The 21,334-nt window shown below is 37.8% G+C and overlaps 1 protein-coding gene across 2 annotated transcripts in view; it reads left to right on the top strand.

The window, feature by feature from the left end:
* The window catches only part of Samd12 (sterile alpha motif domain containing 12), a 428,150-nt gene that overhangs the window by 240,610 nt on the left and 166,206 nt on the right, over window positions 1-21,334 (top strand). The window contains exon 5 of one of the 2 annotated variants that reach the window (XM_036208634.1): window positions 550-558. The exons of the other annotated variant lie outside the window; for it this stretch is intronic. Coding sequence (XP_036064527.1) covers window positions 550-554 — 5 coding nt within the window. The 3' untranslated portion in view covers window positions 555-558. The remainder of the gene's footprint in view (window positions 1-549; window positions 559-21,334) is intronic. 2 annotated transcript variants of the gene reach the window in all.

The raw sequence follows: 21,334 nt of genomic DNA, 5'->3' as shown, positions 1-21,334 counted from the left end.
TCCAATTGCTCCCTCCAGAGTTGTGTGGTGTTCAGGCTGCACGACTGCATAGCACAGTCCTGGCTGCCCTCATCTGAACAATAATTCTGAGGAGGTCTTAGAATTTGAGCAATTCTAAAGTTAATATGGCCTGTGCTCGAGATGAGGTTTTGATATATTTTGTTTTACTTTGCTTTTCATTGGCTAATTAGAGGGGAAATGTCTTAAGTGTACCTTTACTTAACTGAATTAATGCATGCATATACTTTAGAGGTTTTGGAAACTCTATTAACCTATTGAGAATAGAATGATTTAGAATATAAACTAGAGAATTTAAATTTGGACTGTTAAGGCTGTGTAACTCAATAGTGTCATGAAGAACTTCTATATATTGAGAGCACGTAAGATCCCTATAACTTTGTAGTGTCAAGAAAATCCAAAATTTGAAGAAAACTCTTAAGTCCCACTATATGTAACCTATGCATTTACATACTATTTGAGAGATATAACCTTCCATCAACTGTTCTTTTTCTTCTTTTGTTGCCCATCATGCATCATTTTAAATGAAAGGATGATTAAGTAAGTGTTTTTTAGAGCATTGGGTAGTTTTCAATATTCAGGATATAGTTATTGTATGCATACTGGAGAAATCTGGGTCAGCCAAGTTTTATATTATTGCATTTAGATTAACCTAGGAACAGTCCATTTGTCTAGAGCAGTGGTTTTCTACCTGTAGGTCACAAACCATTTGGGTTGTATATCAGATATCCTGCATATCAGATATTTACATTATGGTTCATAACAATAGCAGAATTATAGTTATGAAGTAGCCCTGAAATCATTTTACTGTTGGGGGCCACCACAACATGAGGAACTCTATTAAATGTTTGAAGCATTAGGAAGGTTGAGAACCACTAGCCTAGAGGAAATAATGCAATGCCTGAAAGATGTGTGCTGCAGAAGGATAAATATAGACAGTGACGCAAAAATGGTGTCGGCTCTTTAATATGCTTGTTCGAAGTTTGTCTCTAGAGACTCCTGGTGGTGAGTCATAGGAATGGATAAACTGAGTAATTTGAATGTGACATGTTGATACACCTTTAAGTTTCTTTTAAGAAGTAAATAGAGATAATAAGACTTATGACAAGAAATGTCATCACAGCACTATTTCTAAAATGGAAAAAAAAGCAAATAATTCTACTTAAACTTTATGTAATCCAGGCATCAAAATTCCCTTTTAAAGAATACATAATGTCAGAAAAAGAGCTGAGAAATGAGGGTGAAGGCATATGGAAAATTTGATTCATAGCATGGCTCAATTTTTCAAAATATAAAACTCATATTTTTACATATGTATAATGATTATACCATATTTTCATGATGGTTTGCTCTGGGAAATACACTTGTGGATTACCTCACTTATATTCATTATACTTGCCCATCTTTTCTGAATCCACTATAAAGTTGTACTGTTGTTTAATCAGAGCACATTAACTTGTAGCTTCTACAGCATTCTTCTTTCTAGGCTCTATTTGGTGTCTGGACTTTCTAGGAGCTTTCTTTTCCTCCTATGTTGATGACAAGAAAAAGACTTATCCTCATGGAGCATGCCTTTGACATCTTCCTTTGCTCCTTTCCCCCTGCCTAGGCTATGCCTCACAAAATCATCTTCAGTATTCATTGCCCAGAGTCTTCTTCAGATACTATTTAAGCCTACTAAGCTAAATGCCTGTCTGTGTTCTGGGAAAGTCCTAAGCACAATCTTTCTAATTTCGTTGTTGGCATCTCCCACTCTACCCTCATTGAAAAGCTGTACATTCTGTATTCTTTCATCCCACTCCCTTTGGAAGAAACTAATGTTCTCTTAGCTCATGGGTATTTCTCTCTGAATTTTTATTGCCTCTCTTAGTGCTTGTCCTTCACATGTTAGTGTTCAAAATCCCTTTATGTCAGGCATTCTTTAAAAATATCTACAGTGTTATTGAAGTGATAATTTCCTTTTTTGAGAAAGGGAAACAAAATTGACAAGATGTTTGAACATTGATAATAGAAGATGTAAAGAGATCTGGTGAAGCTTTAAATTATTGGGGGTCTAGGCTTGGTCTAATAAGAATCAATGTTCCATCTACTCAAGGGAGCTTGTTGGTTTAACATGCATATCATATGGCAGTTCACTACAGGGGTGATTCAATATTAAATACTTGATTCTTCAAACCCCTAAATACTAAGCTACAGCAACAATATGTCAAATAAGTACAAGTGTTCCGCAATGTTTTTTCTGTCTTTTTGAAAGTCTCTGGACCTGTGTCTTCAGGAAAGTGGGTCATACTTTCACAGTTTATAGAAAAGGGATACAGTGCTGGGAGACATAAAATTATTACTCTGGTGCAAAGCATGTTTTTGTTGGTGTTGATTGCATAATCCAGTCAAGCTGCTATAGTAAATATCTCGAACTATTTAGGTTGTTGTATTGTAGTTACTATTCTTATTTCTGTGACTAAATGCCTGATGAAAGCAACTTAAGGGGGATGGGTTTATCTTATCTCACAGCTTGAGGGTGTACTTGTTACACCTGGTAGGGTATACCTAGAAGGGAGAGAATGGCAGCAGGAGGATGGGGCAGCTAGCCACATTATTCCTACATTCAGAAAGCAGAGAGAAATTAATGCCAGTGCTCTGTTCCCTTTCTCCTTCTTATTCACTCCTGAACCCCAGCCCACACAATGGTACCATCTACATTTAGAGTGGGCCTTCCAACCTCTGTGACATACCCAGAAATTTGTATCCTGCATGATCCTAGATTCTGTCAACTTCATAATCAATATTCACCATGACAGCAAAAAGCAATAGAATTTATTTCTCATCCTTTTGAATACTGGGAAGTCTGGGGTCCAAGTGTTAGAGGATTCAAGGACTAGTCAAAGCAACTTCATGGGCCATTCTAACTGAGCCCTCCCACTGTGTTTCATATGTCAGAAGCGAGACATAATCACTCTGAGGTCCCTACCAAAGATATTTATTCTATTCATGAAAATCCTACCCTCAAGGCCCAATCCTCTATCAGAGGTCCCATCTCCTTAAACCACACCTTAAGGATTACAACTTCAACGAATGAGACTGTTTGGAGGACAAAATATCTAATCTATTACATTGGTATTTAACTCTGTTAAAATAAACAGAACTAACCATTTTTAAAGGTGGTTATCACCTTGGATGATATCACCATGTGTGTCTGTGTGTGTGCGCGTGCATGTGTGCACGTGCACATATGGAGATAAAGGTTGATATAGGAGTTGGGGATTTAGCTCAGTGGTAGAGCACTTGCCTGGCAAGTGCAAGACCCTGGGTTCGATCCTCAGCTCAAAAAAAAATGGTTGATGTAGGATGTTTTCTATCACTTTCCACCTACCTTAGTTTGTGCAACTGGCAATGGAGCACACCCACTTCTCTAGATTGGCTTGTCAGTGAGCTACGAAGATCTGCCTGTCTCCACATACAAATTCTAACACACACACACACACACACACACACACACACACACACACACACGCACACCACACCACACATAGTGCTGGAGTGACAGATGTGCATCACCACATCTGGCTTCTTGTGTGGGTCCTGAGAACCTATCTGGTTTTGAGTCGTTGCGCGGCAAATGCTTACCCTGTGAGCCGTTTTCTCAGCTCCTAAAGAACTCCATTTTTGAGGAAAGAATTTTGTCTTTTCAATGATTGGATTTTTTGTATGTTTCTGTTTTGTTTTTAGAGTCTCTTTTAAAAATATATATGTTTTTGGAAAAACATAGGTGACTCCCTTTAGAGAAGCAGCTAAGTATATCATGGCACACACAGTTACTAGTTACTAGAGGTCTCTGAACCTGTAGATGAGAAATGAAGAAGGGCCCTTGGGAAAGCATGAAAAATAAAAAAGCAAGATGCAGAACCATATGCAGACTGTACATTTGCCCAAAAGGGAGAAATATTTTCTCTCTGCACATGCTTTGTTTATATATTTGTTTACATTATTACATTGAATAATGTAAATGAAACTAATGTAAGTTACACCCAGGAGGCAAGAGGGAAGGTGGTCACAGAGAGAGGATGCATGCTTCAGGTGTCATTTTGCATTTGAAATATGAGTGTTTGAACTATTTTAAAGAACACATTTTAAAAAAAAGAAAAGAAAAAAACCAAGAAGGAAAAAGAATAAAAATAACATTTGATGTGCCTGGATTTTAAATCCTGACTTGAACACCTAATGCTGTTACTTCAGGGAAATTATTTAAGCACTCTGTGCTCCCATTTCCTAACTTCTGAAATAGACATGAGTAACTCTGCTCAACCAATAAGAATATGGTAGGAATTAACAGAGCTAAATATGCTTAGCCATTGGCCTTGTCATGTAATTCAACCAAGTGTGCATTTACAACATGCCTTATCATTTCAATACCTTTTCCAGAACAATTTTGTCTGACACACAGTTTGCTTACATTCACTGAAGTGTACACTTTACACAGGAAAACTAAGATTTTTGCCCCACCTATCTTGATCTACTCCTTCTGGATGCTGACAAAAAAATAAATAAAAAATAAGACTTATTCTAAAAAATTACATAATGTGTGCATAGTAAATGTTAGTTTTTACTCACTGTTCAGAAACCATGACAAACACTCTTAAAACAGCTCATCATCTGAAGCCAGGCCCATCTTCTCTGAAGTTCTGGCTGCCCCTCTTGCCATTGACAATGGCCCCACAGCTCTTTGACATTTGCAAGCAACATAATCAATGTTTGCCCTTGCTTTCATGCAAAACTTCTGATGCCTTTCAAGAGATTGTCTCTACTGAAAGAAAGCCTTTGTTCTTCTGTGTTCCATCTGTGAGCAGCCAGGATGTCAATGTGGTGACCACGTTTGATTAACTGTTCTTGTTATAAACTCAGCTGGGTCAGAACACTCCCAGTTATGTTTTGGGAAGCACAGGAGGAGACTGGAAAGTCATCCTGACATTATACTTCCGCTTGATCCATGAGAGATGGGAGTGGGGATGTGCTTTATACAACACACAGCAGTGGTATGAAGTGTTCTATAATCCTCAGATTTATCCACATTTGCTGATATAATGGGCATTCTTGGTATCTTAATAGCAGACATTGTTTCTAGAAAGCAAAACTCCCCAACAGACACTGAATGCTATTCTTGATAAAAACTGATGAGTTTTAAATGTTTACTATATGTAGATCATATAGTAAATTGTCACATCAATTTTTCATATTTCTTTACCTTGGCCCTTACTGTTTGCTAGTCTCAATATACATATAAGGGACAGTGACAACAGGTAAACTAACCTGCCCCAAACTAGAAAAAAACCTTGGTAAAAAAAAAAACATTGCGAGGGGGTAAGTCCAGAGCAAGCTGTTTTCTTTCTTCACATGCTTCACTGACCTCTTTTGGGACTGACATTTTCTTTTCTTATGCAGGATTACACAAGGCCATTTTCATGCAACTATATATTGTAATTCCTTTTCCCAATTTGCTTCTATTTTTATGACATATATATACATATATATGACATTACTTATCTGCAATGTCTAGTACCCACTAATCATAATTGCTTGATGATTACCTACAGTTGCATCCTTTTTCCTGCAACTGACATAACTTCATTCTTCTGTTTTTAATCATTTTACTTTTTGAAATTATAATTACATCCTTTCTATCCTTTCTTTCCTTCCCCCTCAAACACCCCTTTCTTTCTTATGCATAAATTACTCCACTGTGCACATAACCCATGGTTTCTTTATCCATTTTTCTTTTGTTAAACATTTGGGTTGGTTTTATAACTTGGCTTTGTTGCCCTCCAAATACATGATATGACATGCACACATGTCATAAGAAAACTTGTAGGAGTCAGTTCTTTACTTCTATGTGGGGTCTGAGGATTGAACTCAGGTTATTAGGCTTGGTGGCAAGTGCCTTTACCAACTGAGTCATTTCGCCACCCCCAGTTTTGAACAATTTTTAGATTTATTTTCTATTTTTTTTATTTATGTATATTTGATCAGTATGAGTGAATGCCATGTAAGTGCAGTACCCTCAGAGGCCAGAAGAGGGCTTTGGGTCTCTTGGATCTGGAACTGTAAACACTTGTGAGTAACCTAATGTGGATAATGGGAACCAACTCTGGATCCTCTCAATGACCACCAAGAACTCATAGCCACCAAGCCACCTCCCCAGCCCCTGGACAAATTTATTTTTCTTCCAAGTAATTTTGAATAGTTTTGCTTTTTAAGAATGTATTGTTTCCTTAGCGTTGAATTCTACCTATTCTTAAAAGAAAAAAAAATTACTTCTTTTAATTTTGAGATTATAATGTGATTACATCATTTTCCCCTTACCCCTTTCAAACCCTCCCATATATATTCCTAAATACAACTGGCTTAGTCTGTATAATGTTATTTGTATGTATATTTTCAAGGATGACCATTTGCTATTGGATAATCAAGTGGTGTGCTCTTCCTTGGAAAGACTATTTCTTGGCTTTCAACATTCCTTACTTGTGGTGATATTGGTTCCCCAAAATATTGTGCACCCTAATAAACTTATCTGGGGTCAGAGAACAGAACAGCCACTAGATATAGAGGTCAGAAAATGGTGGCACACATGCCTTTAATCCTATCACTTGGGAGGCAGAGATCCATCTGGATCTCTGTGAGTTTAAAGCCACACTGGAAACAGCCAGGCATGGTGACTCATGCCTTTAATTCCAGGAAGTGAGCCTTTAATCCCAGAAAGTGATGGCAGAAAGCAGAAAGATATATAAGGCATAAGAACCAGGAACTAGCTGGTTAAGCTTTCAGGCTTTCAAGAAGCAGTTCAGCTGAGATAAGGACACAGAAGCTTCCAGTCTGAGGAAACAGGATCAGTGAGGTAAGGTAGCTATAGCTTGTTCTGCTTCTCTGATCTTCCATCATTCACCCCAATACCAGGCCCTGGGTTTGTTTTTATTAATAAGAACTTTTAAGATTCATGCTACACTTACTTGCCTATAGTTCTTTGTGTGGGCTTAAGCCTTCACAGGTTTTCCCCAGTTCACATTAGCATATCTACTGTTGTTGACCTTGTTCAGCTCATATATAGGCAGTGAGGTTGATGAGACTTTGTAAGTGTAGCTTTTGACATCACGAGAAGACAAAAAGCTCACAGTAAACTCTCTGATCCTCTGGCTCATTGGAGATTTTATTTGCATTTCTTTTATGACTTTGATATTGAACATTTTTCCATATGTATATTGACCATTCATACTTTATCTTTGTGTACTCTCTGGTCATCTCATTAGCTCAGGTATTGATTAGGCTATTTAATTTCTTGTTCTTTAGGCTTTTGAGTTCTTTGTGTATTCTAGATATTAACCCTCTGTCAGAGGATAATTAGAAAGCTTTTCTCTCATTCTACAGGCTGTCTTGTTTCCTTTGTTGTGCAAAGGCTTTTGAATTTCATGAAGTACCATTTACGGACCATTGACACGAGTTCCTGAGTAACTGGATCCTACTCAGAAAGTGTTTGTCCATGCTGTGTCTTACAGGTTTGTTTTCCTATCACCAATTTTAGTTTGGGCCTTACATTAAAGCTTTTGTCCCATTAGGAATTGATTTTTGTATGGTGTGAAAACCTTAATGTAAGACCCCAAACTAAAACTTCAAACCCATTGGAATGGTCAGAGTAAAAAATACAAGTAAAATTAAGAAAATAGACAATGTCTGAGCCACAGTCTGTTGACTCATGTTTAAAAAGTCAATAGCATAAGCTTTTGGTATCATCAATATTATTGTTGCTATTCCTTTTGAATTATAAATGTTTACCTCAATCCCAGCAGTACTACAATAAGGTCTCACTTCTTTGGTGTCTGTTTTTAATGACTTACTTAGCTACAGAAGTAGAAATTGTGTAAAAATGTATCAGCAACTGGTTTGGGTAAAATCAGGCAGTGTAAAGCAATGTCTTGTGGCAGTTAGGGTAGATGATAGTAGTAGATATAGTCATCTTCAATATCTTTATAATTACTGCTTGCAAAATAGAAAAAAAGTAATAGAAAAGAGAGGATTTTTAATCCTACCTGTTTGGGCTCATTAAACATTAGTGTTTTCCAGAGGGCTACTTCTATTTTGTTCAAATATATATGTCAAAATTTAGTTGAGAATTGTATGGCCAGATGGTCTGCTCCAATGTTCCATCCTTTGGAAAGACAAAAATTGGAAATATTGCATTCAGATCCAAGAAGACTTTTCAGAACTCTGTGTACAGTTTGCACATTTTAGTCCAGTCACCTCCACAGTGATGCATCAGCAACTAAGTGAGGCCATCTGGTCTCCCAACTTTGCTTTAAAGGGGGAAGTTTGTAGAACAGAGCAATGGGCTCTTAAGCAATTATCTGATCTCATTTTATGTATCTGGCCATGGAAACTCAAAGGAACAGAGAAATCCCCGTGGTGATATAACTAGCCCATGTCATGTCTGAAAAAGATACCTGTTTTCCCAATTCCCACCCAAGTATTTTTTTCTCATGGTTATTAATGGATAATTTACATACAGTACAATTCATCATTTTAGTGTAGGATTGGGAAAGTATTGCCAGATGCTTACAGTTGGGTAACTATCTCAATCATTTATGTCATGTTTCCTGATAAATTTTGGGTTTATTTTGTTGTGTGAATACATAGAGGTAAAATTACTGATTTATATCATAAATGTGTATTCACCTCATAAACAACTCAAGGTCAATATTCTTAAATTAATGAAAAAAACAAATTGAACTCTGCCCATAACATATCTAAAAATATTGCTAGATTTCCAGAGAAATCAACTATATCGTTCATTGGTGTTTGTTTTGAAGTTTCAATGATGGAACCTAGAGTAATGTGTATGTTAGCCACATGTTCTCCCATGGAGTTTTCCTCCATCCATCTTTTTTTACTTTTTATTTTCAGACAGAGCTGGGGAGATGGCACTTAAATTTAGCTGTGACACTGGTATTGCAAATCTGATGTCACATGTCAGTATTCATACTTGGCTTTTCTGCCTTCTCATAAGGTAAAATTGAACTTCACATCCTTGGAAGTCACCTATCCTTGTGTATCTGATAATGACCTTCTAACTTCTCCTAGTCTGGACTCAATAGTTCCTTCTCAGACTAGTAGTATATACAACTTCTTAAATTTTATGCCTCCTAAAAATTTATCTTAGTTGTCTCACTTAACACACTCTCTGAAAATTTCATGCATGACATATTTTATTCATTCCCAGCCACCATCTCCCCAGTCCAACCTTAACCCCATTGTTTCTTCTCCCAGATGATGGTTAATGTTGACTGACTATGTGATTAGACTGAGAAGCACCTACGAGATTAATAAAGTGCACCTCTGGGTATGTCTGTGTGAGTTTCAAGATATACTACATCATGAGAGCTCTGTCCTAAATGACTGCATCAGTGAATTGACTAATCCCCATTTGAATAGACTATTAGAGGTGAATAGAACCGTGGAACAGGAGGACAGATTGAAGGTGATGTGTCCCTAGGCATCATGTCTTTTGGAATTATCATTTGCCATGGTTCCTTCTTATTACTTCTCTGTTATGCTTCCTGGCTGGTGTGAGGTGAGTTGCTCTCCCATGATCTCCCTGGCATGGTGGACTGAGCCCTCTGAGAAACTGAAAATAAAACTTTTTCTTTAAATCATTCTCTTGAGTATTTGAGTAACAGATACTCAAAAGAACTAAGCACTCAAGGTTAATGCTTGTATTACTTGGAGCTGGAGAGATGGCTCAGTGGTTAAGGGCATTTGCTACTCTTCCAAAGGACGCAAATTCACTAGCATGAGTTAGCCATTCCATGATATATATCATATTGTATACCATGAATATATCCAATTTTTATTTCTAGGTTAAAAATAAAGAAAAAAAACAATAAAACACTTTCTTTGAAGACAGGCATTTTAATTGTCCTTGTGGTCAGTTCCTATCTCTTTATAATTGAGCAAATATTTCTGTTAAATTGGCTGAACCCATGTTGGGTTACAACAGCTCCAGGGAATTTGATATCTTCTTCTAGGTGATGTGGGTACCAGCCCTCCCAGGCATATTTCCACCCAGAGAGACACACAAAAAGACACATACATAATGTTTAAAATAAATCTTTTAAAAAATGTTTATGTTCCTTAGTAACCTGACGTTGAAGGCACAATTTTAGCTATAATGTTCTGTTGCACCAGTTCTAATTGGTCTTAATAAAAACCCAGAGCCAGATATCAGGGTCAAAGTTGAAAGATCAGAGAAGCAGAGCAAGACATCTTTTAACTCACCAACTCCTCAACCTGAAAGAGCCTGAAAAGACCTGAGTTTTTGTCTCCTTCTTCCTTAAATTCCTTTCTCTGCCCGACTATATCATCTCCTGTCTCAGCAGTTCCTAGTGCTGGGGTTAAAGTGTGTGATACCAAGTACTGGAGTTAAGGATGTGTGCCCCCACTGCCTGGCTGTTTCTCTTTTAGATTAGATTAATCTCATGTAGCCCAACATGGCCTTGAGCTCACAGAGATCCAGAGAGATCTCTCTCTCCACCTCCCGAGTGCTAGGATTAAAGGAGTATGCCACCACTGCCTACCCCCTATGGCTAACTCTGTGGCTAGCTCTGTCCTCTGATATTCAGGCAAGCTTTATTTCTCAGATTACAAAAAATATATATCACTGCAATATTCCCTTTTACTCACTGTGCACATGTAATCAGTAGACAAATCCTCTGAGTTTCACTTTAAAAAAATGTGTTTGTAGCCTTACCAGCCATATTACCACCCCATCACTATTTCAATTCATCCCATCCTCCTGAGACAATTAGCATAACCTACTAGTTATCCTTTGATCACTAGTGTCTACTCTACCCATGCAATCACTTTCTCACCCTTATTGTTATGGTTAATTTAAATATACCTCTGACAATGTTAGTTTCATCCTTTCCCAGCAGGTGTATTCAGCCTTTGTCCTGCAGGCTACATGCATCCCAGGATAGCTCTGAATATGGCCCAATACAAAAATCATAAGCCTGCTTAGAGCAGTATGAGAGGTGTGTGTGTGTGTGTGTGTGTGTGTGTGTGTGTGTGTGTGTGTGTGTGGCTGTGGCTGTTTTGTAGTCCAGCTGCACAGTTCCTGAGTGTGTAATTTGTAGATGACAATATTGTATCATAATGTCAAAAGGTTGGACTTGACTGCAACATTTGGTGGCTCCCTATTGCCTACAGAAGAAAATTAAAACTTCTCAGCACCCCATAGGAAGACATCTAGATATTTCATTGATACAATAATGTTAACTTTGGGCAAATAGCTTTCTAGAGATAATGATACTTCAGCTGTAAAAATAAGGATAAAATCTGTTCCACAAGTTTATGATGATGAGTTAATAAAACTTGAAAAAGGACCTAGCCTTGGTGAGTTTTTACCCCTTCTGAAAAGGCTTACCTCCTCTTTCTGAAACAATCATGCCTCACTCTGAATTGCTCGTTTAGTCATACTAATTATGTGTTTATTACAGAGTATCCATTTTCCTTTATTGTCATGATCCCTGGGTCCCATAGTAGGCACCAGAGATGAAAAGGAACACATGATCTAGTAATGAAGTTAGAAGCCATTTTGGAGGTGTGCAGATGTGTAACGGTGGCATGGAACCTGAGCTGGGAACAAGGGAAATAAAGACTTGCCAAAGGTATGCCACGTGAACTAACTCTTGAATGAAAAGCATTTGGTATGTGTACAAATTCTGCAATGTAGCAAAATGGGGAGCCTGTGCTTTGATGTGGAAACCAAATGTAGCCTCAGAAGGATCACATGTGGCTAGATCTGTAGCTGGCAGTGCTTTTCATGAGGTTCTGGGAGCTTAGGGGATCAAGCCTACCTAGTTGGAAGAAATAGATCAACATGAGTAAGTGCTAGGGAGCTATCTCTTGTTCTGAACTCTCTCTCTCTCTCTCTCTCTCTCTCTCTCTCTCTCTCTCTCTCTCTCTCTCTCTCTCTTCCATGTTTGTCATGAGGTAAACAGCTCTTCTCTACCACATATTCCTCACCACCATGACACACAGCCTCACTGCAAATCCATAATCATCAGAACCAAATGACTATGCATGGGACCCTCTGAAACTGCAGTACCAAATAAATAGTCCATACTTTCCTTCTTTTACATTGCAGACATCAGGTTTTAAGTCCCTGAAACCAAAAAGGAACTGATAGGTCCTGGTGTCCTAGGACCACTCTTGCCCCTGTAGATTATGAATAACCTCTGTGGTTGTCTAATTTTGCTCTGCTTGTCCACCTCCTAGCATAGTGTCCAGCAAAAAATGTGGACCCTCTAATGTGAGTTCTAGCTCTATTTTATTTCCCATGTAATGTTCTCTTAGTGGTAGATACAAATTTTAGTTTGAGTTTATAAAAGGTAAATATAGTTATCAAAACCAGTGTAGGTCATCTTTCTCCATAAAATCATTATCTAGAATCTCCCTCTTATTTTTCTCTTTTCCCACCTCCTTCCCCTAAGTATCACCACCACCACCACCACCACCACCACCACCACCACCATCATCATCATCATCAATTTTTATTATATTTACTTGGCTATCAAAGAGAACAAGAGCTCTTCAATTTATAAGCCACGCCACCCACATTGTCACATTGTTTGCCTAGGATTTTCAATCCCTAAATGTTCTCCTGAGTGGCTATCCTGGCACTATAAGTCAAACTTTGCTCCTCTGACTCTTGTAACTTTTCAGCAGCTCATGCTGGGTAAAAATGTTGGATGGGTAGTGTCATGGGATTTGTTGAGATCCTCCTGCTATGAATGGGGTCACTTACAGCCTCTTTTGTGTCATTTGATTATGATCTGCCGAATGCATGTTCTTCTTAATTTGCTCCAAGACAGTATATCTACAAACTGTTATTTCCCTGAGCTTTCCCCTGACACACTTCAAAATATTCATACCTTGTTATGCAAATTTTGTAGTGAGGAATACTTCTAATTTTATCAACTCTTCAAACTGTCAAAGAAATTCTCCTTAATGTGAGCTTTATATGTAAAAGTCTACACACAGCCATCTTTTAGGGATTTTGAAAACCACACATCAGTTTATCAGTAGGATTTAGAATGATGATGTGTGCATCCTAGTTAGCATTCACTCTATTTCATTTATAGTCTGAGTCCAGTGTGGCCAATTAATATAAGAAGGTATTTTGTTTGAAGTAAGCTTGATACTGACTTTTGCTTTTGATCTGAAAGATTCTTCATGTCAGAAGAATATTTGTCTGTTCTAGTGTCCCCAACTGTTTCTCTAGACAGCATATGGGAGAGATGTCCACATCCTGTTTCTCAGATTTGCACTTGTTATGGTGATGTAATGGGGAGTCCCAAAGACTCCAAGTGCTTCTTTCTGGCTACTTCTGTAGAACTAAACCTCATAATTCTTCACCTTTTGAGCAATTCAAGATGATCATGTAATTGTCACCTTAACCTTATTAGTTTAGATTTGAAGGTTCTGTTTTTCATGTTGCATTGAAGATAGATACATCCTGAATTTACTACAACTGACATTGGTTTCTTTTTCAGGGTGAGTATAGAGGCTGCCACCCTGCAATCTAGTCACTGTGGTGGCCAAAATTTTAGAGGCTTTCAGAGGTAGAGTGAACTGCTCTGGCTAGTCTGAGAAGAAACAGAGAAATGTGTGTAGTTTAGGATTTCTATCCTTTGTATTGCATATTATCAAATTGTCTGATACCTTCCTTTGTTACCTTTCTTTCTTTTCTTTTCTTTTTTTAACCACCAATTCTCAGTATCAGGAGTAGCAAAGTGTAGATAGTAAAGCTTTCCCTTGCATCGAAGTTCCTCCATGTCTATTCAAGAACCACATGTGTCAACTAGACTGAGCATATAGCCTAACACTTTCAAACCATTAGTGCAAAGCTGTATCCTGGCCAAGGGCAAGAGTCTTCTGTCATCTCTGGAACAAAGCCTTCTTCTTTATTAATACAGATTTCTCCTTTCATTTATCTTTATGGTTATGATCACACTCATTCAGTGAGTTCTTCAAAACACATTTATTGAGAACCTACTTTGTATCAAGAAATCCCTATAGACTTGCTGTGAGGCATGATAAAGGGACAACTTGGACAGTCCTTGCCATCATAGTCCAGTGAAGTACATGTGCATGGGAAGCACAAAATGAAGAGTGACAGAGGTGAGCAGAAGTATCTATGGGAAAATATCAGGACAACGTCCAAGAGGAAGTAACCCCTGAACTGCACCAGGGCTTAGAATTAGCAGGGTGTGTTTGCTTTCTCTTTACTTATCAAACAAACATGATGTCACTAAGGTGCTAAGAACCCTGGAGAAGAACATGATGCTGTGATAGTGTATGTACTGTAAAACTAGTTATTTACTGTTTATTACATATGAGGTCTTTACTGGCTTTTTCTGAGATACAGTAAGCAAGACAGACAAGATACATACACTTATAGGTAATTTATATTTTAATAAGAAATCTTTTATCACCAAAAATAAAAATGTAGCAGTCAGTTAACTTAAGGAAAATGAGGTGTTAATGAATAAGTGAATAAGCAAAGGGATTTCCTGGATCCAAGGGACAAGGCAACCCTTTCCCAGCAATTTAAGATCTAAAAATGGAAGAGGGGTTGGCCAGCATAGCTGCTTCTTAAGGACTAGAGAAAGAAAAATTATCCCATTTGGAAGAAACAAGCTGTTCTAAGACTGAGAAATAGAACTTGATGGGTATATATGGGACATATGAGGACTTACATTACAGGAATTGGTTCACACAATTATGTAGGCTGAGATGTCCCACAAGCTGCCATCTGTAGACTTAGAAACCAGAGTTGATAGTACCATTCAACACATGGCCAAAAGCCTAAGAAAGGAGGACACTACTGGTTTAGATTCCACAATTCAAGGGCCTAAGTTTCAGTAGCTTCAAAGTGCAAAAATAATGGAAGTTAGGAGAACCAACTTGAGAGAGAAAGAGCCAGCTTTCTTCCCTCTTTTCTGTTCTATTCTTGTTCTCTCAGTGATGGTGGTAATGGTGAGGCCTGATCCTTTTAATTCATCCTACTGGCTCTAATACTGATCTCTCTTGGAAACACCTCCAGAGACACATTAGCTAAAAGCAATGTGCTAGCACTTCTCTTTTTCAGTCGACACATAAAATAAACCATCAAAAAGTTTAATGAGTTCTGGGTCCATGAAGAATGCTAACATAGGTTAGAGGATCAAATGGAAGTAGGAAAGGTAAACTGGCCCTACCAGAAGATGGACCCAAATCTGGAAATGCAAAACCCATGAAGAGCCAATGTTTCTGGGCAGATTTAAGAGCTGAGGAAAAGCAATGATGAAGCATGAGGCTGTCAGGCAGCAAGAGTACTCACTTGCTCTCAGGAAGATAAGGCTTTTAATTGATACAGATTTTCAGCTGACTGGATAGGGTCCTGTCAACACTTGGTATGGCCATCTGCTTTGCAATGACTACAATGGGGAAAAAAGATTAATTTCATCTGAAATATATCTACAGGTGCATCCAGAATCTTATTTAACCAAATATCTGGGCATCCTGTAGTCCAGTCAATGTAATACATAAACGTAATCCTCAGACTGAGTAGAATGACTAGCTGGCTCTGACTTCCTTCCTTCTATAAAATGTTACTTGTTCCAATGATCTTGTTTTTTTTTTTTTTTTCTCACACAAACAAATTGATAGCTGTGATGTACTTTTACAAATTAATACATGAGCTTCTTCAAATAAAATACTTTTTAAATCTGTTTGTAGTAGAATTTTTTAAGGTGTGTTTCTTTTGCTTATGTTGCTTTGTTTAACCCTGTGAAGCTGTGTTACTGTACCTATCTAAAATGCTCGATGGTATAATGGTCAATAGCAAGGCAGGAAAAAGGCTAGGTGGGGCAGGCAGGCAGAGAGTGTACACAAAGGAGAAAACTGGGAGAAGAGATCAAGGAACCAGAGAAGGAAGAGGACTCCAGGGGCCAGCCACCAAGCTACACAACCAGCAATGGAGTAAGAGTAAGATTTACAGAAGTAAGAGAATGGAAAAGCCCAAAGGCAAAAGACAGACAGGATAAGTTAAGAAAAGCCGGCTAGAAACTAAGCCAAGCTAAGACTGGGCATTTGTAAGTAATAATAAGCCTTCATGTGTGATTTATTTGGGAGCTTGGTGGTGGGCCCCCAAAAGAGTAAAGAGCCAAGAAACACACAACTACAGCTGTTTGTCAGACACCTAGTTATTATTCCCCTTTATATCCTATTTTTCACTATTTGTGACTGCTGGAAATAGGGGTTATATGGTTTATCTAAGATACCTAATACAATCTAGAATTTGGGGGTGTGAAGCCATCACATTTATTTCCAATCTTAATATCATAATGAAGCAGAGATGCCACTCTTCTATGTCCTTGTTTCTCCAAATATTCTGAGTGATCCTAATCTTGTCATATCAATAACATGATTTTTTTGTTAGTTGACATTTTGATTGATCTACTTGACATTGATTCAGTATAAATGAGTACACAGGAAATTACTATAATACTGACCTGAAGGGTTTCCCATGTCTGGTGTGTAAGAGGTGGTGTGACTTTGTGTTATACATTTGAAGACTTACTCTTCAGGTTATCAAATGGAAACAAAACTCATACTTAGTATTAAAACCCATCAAACACTGTTGAAGGCTGTGTAAATGGAAGGTCTGAAAATAAATAAGAAGCACGTGACCTTGGCTTTTAGTTCATCACATTCCCATCATGTGGCAGCTGACATGACTCATACTTACTGTAAACTATATACAGATATGTATCTTTTAGTGAGTCACAAACTTTGACTTTTTTATGTCATCTGTGTTACTAAACCTAAGATCATATCACCAAAAGGCAGAAGAGATAAAATAATAGACCAAAGTTTACTGGCCTAAAATTGTTCTTTCCTTTGAAAAAGAAATAAGTTGATCATCCCTCTATACTTGGAACTTAGTTTTCTTGCATAAAGAGTTTTAATCAAACACTTATGGTCTAGTGGAATCCCATATGTATTAAAGCATAAGAAAATGGCCCCTAATTCTCTTTTAGTTTTTAAACATTTAGTGTGTGTTATCTCTTGTGTTGCCTTTTCTTTTACTGAACTAATTTTCTCCCCAAACTTCCTTTCCTTCCCTCGACCCCTAATGCATTCCTCTTAGCACTAAGAAGAGCTATTAAAAACTTATTAATTAAGGATCAGTTTCTGCTTCTTTGTCAGGGGCAATCATTTGTTTTAGAGCTGATTTTCTGCCTTAATTAAATGAAAATGTCACCCTGTCAAATGAATTCATTTATATTTATTTATCCAGTTCTCGAGGCTTGAATATCTTAGTAGGGACTTTGGCTCATCACATTTGCTCACACAATGAACTGAAAAATGTCGTGCTTATCCGTTTAAAAGACTCACAAATGACCACTCCATCCTGCAGAAACAACCTCCTAAGCAAGTGGTTCTTTTTTTCATGGAGAAGTTATCTAGCTACATGTAAGATTCATATTGAAGGATGTCTGTGTATCCTCAAGCATCAAAGAGAGTGCTATCTATCGCTGGGATCCCTTGGGCTTTTAAGTGCCAAACATACTATGTTAGCCAGCTGTGTGTTTGTGTTTGCCTTTTCCAAATGCTGATAGCTGATGCAAGGTTTAAATTCCAATCTGTTTATCCTCCAAATTTCAAAGATTTGTTTATTGTGTATAGTGTCTGTAATTACCATCATAAGTGCTGTAAAGTTTAAAAGAGAAATGACATTCTTGTATGTTATCCATGATAAGTTATTCGTTCAATAACTTATATGTCAGATGAAGTATCGGGACTCACTGATGAACAATGTAGTCTGAGGCAGTAAAAGAGAAGAGGAAGACAAAGAGTAATACGGGCAAAAATATGGTCAAAATACCTACATGCATATATGAAAATGTCACAATGAAGTCCACAGTTAACATATGCTATAAAAATTCAGTCTGTGTTCATGCTCATATATATAACATGTGGTACCCAGCATGTAGTAGCTATTTAACAAACTGAATGAGCATATTAATAAATTAATCTTGCAGAAGAGGTGGACAATAGCCTAACAATTATTAGGTTATGGACTGTATAGAATCCTCATACGAACACCCTGGAAATTATGAGATTGTATAGTGGGGAGTGTTCCCTAAGGAAGAACAGTGATGCTAAGATATTCACTACAGCAAATACAAGGTTGGCAGGTGGGTGTTGGACATGGGACTACAGATTTAGGCCAAAGCTAGCCCACCAGAGCCTCTTCAAACATATTAAATTTATGAACTGTAGACAGTGAACGATTTTAAGTAAAATAAAATGTGACAAAATCAAGTGTCATTTTCAGACGTAAAATCTGACTTCTTCATAGAGAATATATATCATGTTGGGAAGCAGGAAGTTCACATTATTTTTTGTCTATGCTAACAAATCACCAGATTGGTAACTTAGAACATCACACGCATGGTATACATTTCTGGGGCTCAGAATTCTGGAATGCATCTCTCTGAGCTATCATTGGGATTTCAGCAGGCTGTGTTTCCTGAAGGGACTGAAGAGTAATCGTTTTCATTGCTCTTATTAGACTCTAGAGGCCAGCCTCAGTCTCTAGTTAGCGTTTTTGTTCCTCTATCTTCAAAGCCAATCAGGACATGCCAAATCCCTGTGGCTTGTGTCATCCCTGTGGTTTTCCATTCTTCCATTTCCTGCTTCCTGTGGACAGATAGGGCTCACCTGAATTAACTGAGTGTAATTTTCCAACTCCAAATCAACTGGAGAACATGCACAACTTGGATTCTTCCTTGCTGCACCACCTAACGTGCACATGAGATCTGGGGGTAGGAATTAGATGTCCGTAGAAGGCTATTTTTCAGCCTGCCACAGTGACAAGTTGATAGTAATAGTTAACTCTTCTTGGGAAGTAAACAGTAACAGCAGGATTTTCACGTAGCTTATAATAGGTATGAAGTGTTTGAATTGCATTTATTTCATTTTAGTTTAATTTGCATGGGGTCTCAAAATAAAAGTAGCTTCAACACATTAAGCATAGAATACAGGTCCACCAAAAATGTGCATATTTGAGTTCAAGATTATATTAATGTGATGACTAGTAACGTATCAAAGGAACATAAGCAAGTATTCATGTATTTGTGAATGGACAGACAAATGAATGGATCAATATGATGTTATTATTCTGTTAAAAGGATCAGAGCTCTTCCTCCTGCAATACAGACAAACCCTGGAAATATTATACAAAAGAGAAGCCAGTCCCAGAAACACATGCTATAGAATTCCACTGTATGCACTGTCCAGAAGAGACACATATACAGGAACAGAGATTATACTTGTGACTGGCAGTGGTTTGAAAGAAACAGAAATTGCAAAGTATAGAATTTCCTTTTGTAATGCGGGCAATGTTCTAGAATTAGATAATGCTGATATTTGTGCAACCTTGTGAACATAACAAAACTCACAGAAGTGTATACTTAAAAATGGTTAAAATGATGAATTTATCACACTATGAAACAGAACTATGAGATTTTTCTGAATACTTAAAAGATGGTGGCCAGTATAGTAGGCTCACAAGATATACTCCATCCTGTTCAATCCCTTCCCCTTGAGATGAGGCAAGATTTCAGCATATCATGTGACTCTCCTGTGAATAGGTTATGTTGTAAGAAATACATGAAGAGATTTTGAAGACATAATTAATCAAAAGGAAGATCATCTAGATGAGCCTGAATTAATCAAACAAACCCTGAAAGAATGACTAGGTCCTCCCTTATGCTAGAGCCTGCTGCTGACTTTGAAGAAGTAAGCTACAATGTTTACAGTGTTGTAAGAAACCCACACCGCTCTAGCAGAGGCCATAAGAAGCAATGGTCCTATAACTGCCAGGAAGTGAATGCTGGCAACAATTCACTGATAAGCAGTTCCTTCATAGCTGAGTCTCAAGTGTCACCTGTAGCTGTTTTTGTTGTTGTTGTTGTTTTGTTTTGTTTTTTAAAAAAATCAAAAAACAAAAACAAAAAAAACTCTTTACTCTTTTATTCTGTGTTCTTTCCTATGGAAACAAAAGCAAATCCTCTTCTCAAATGCGTTTTTAACTTCCATTTGACAAATAATGTTTTTTGACTTCCATTTTAAAGTTAAGGCATTCCTTAAGTATATAGGCTGGTTTATTTCAGTAGTCCCTCTTTCTTTTTTCTTTTCTTTCTTTTTTTCTGTGTGTGTGTGTGTGTGTGTGTGTGTGTGTGTGTGTGTGTGTGTGTATTAAGAGATTTTCTATTCATTTTACATATCAATCTCAGATTCCCCTGTCCTCCCTCCTCCCATCCCCCAGCCTTCCCCCCCAACACACCCCCCATTCCAATCTCCTCCTAGGCAAGGTCTCCCATGGGGAGTCAGCAGATCCTGGTGCATTCAGTTAAGGCAGGCCCAAGCCCCTCCTCCCTGCACCAAGGCTTTGCAAAGTGTCTCACCATAGGCACTAGATTCCAAAAAGCCAGCTTATGCACTAGGGACAGGTCTCAGTCCCACTGCCTGGGGGCCTTCGAAACAGTTCAAGCTAAACAACTGTCTCACTTACCCAGTCCCTCTTTCAATCCCATGTCTCCTAGCAGCTGTCATTTGCTTATCAACAGCCAAAAATTCAAAATCAACACAATAACATACACAATCCAGACTGCCGGTGTATTTCCCATCTTATGTGGCTTTTTCTTTTATTATTTTTATTTCTCTTCTAAGGACTTGACTTTGTTTTTAAACTATTACTTTCTTTCTATGACTGTCCATATCCATTTTCTTTCCTTTCTTAAACCTACGCACATTGTAAAACACACTGGAACCTGTTTAGAGGTTTTTCCATCTGGACCTCTTTTACTGCACATCTTTTAGTCTTTTTTTTTTTTTTTTTTTTTACCACAAACTTTAAACTGATAAGCAACAGCTGGGCCCTCCATGTGACTCTATTGACTGCTCTGTCAGCTCTCATGTCCCGAAGCTCAAGACCCTGTCTAAGATGTGTTTGACCAGGACCTACGTTCAAACCCTCCATCTCTGGAATGCCAGTGCCTTGCACTGTGGCAGGCTTTTTAAATTTTATTTTATTTTATTTATTTATTATTTTTTTTTTTTGGTTTTTCAAGACAGGGTTTTTCTGTAGCTTTGCACCTTTTCTGGAACTCACTTTGGAGACCAGGCTGGCCTCGAACTCACAAAGATCCACCTGGCTCTGCTT

Source organism: Onychomys torridus, chromosome 16 (assembly GCF_903995425.1).
Source record: "Onychomys torridus chromosome 16, mOncTor1.1, whole genome shotgun sequence".
Lineage (NCBI taxonomy): Eukaryota > Metazoa > Chordata > Mammalia > Rodentia > Cricetidae > Onychomys > Onychomys torridus.
This window is presented reverse-complemented; position numbering and strand designations above follow the sequence as displayed.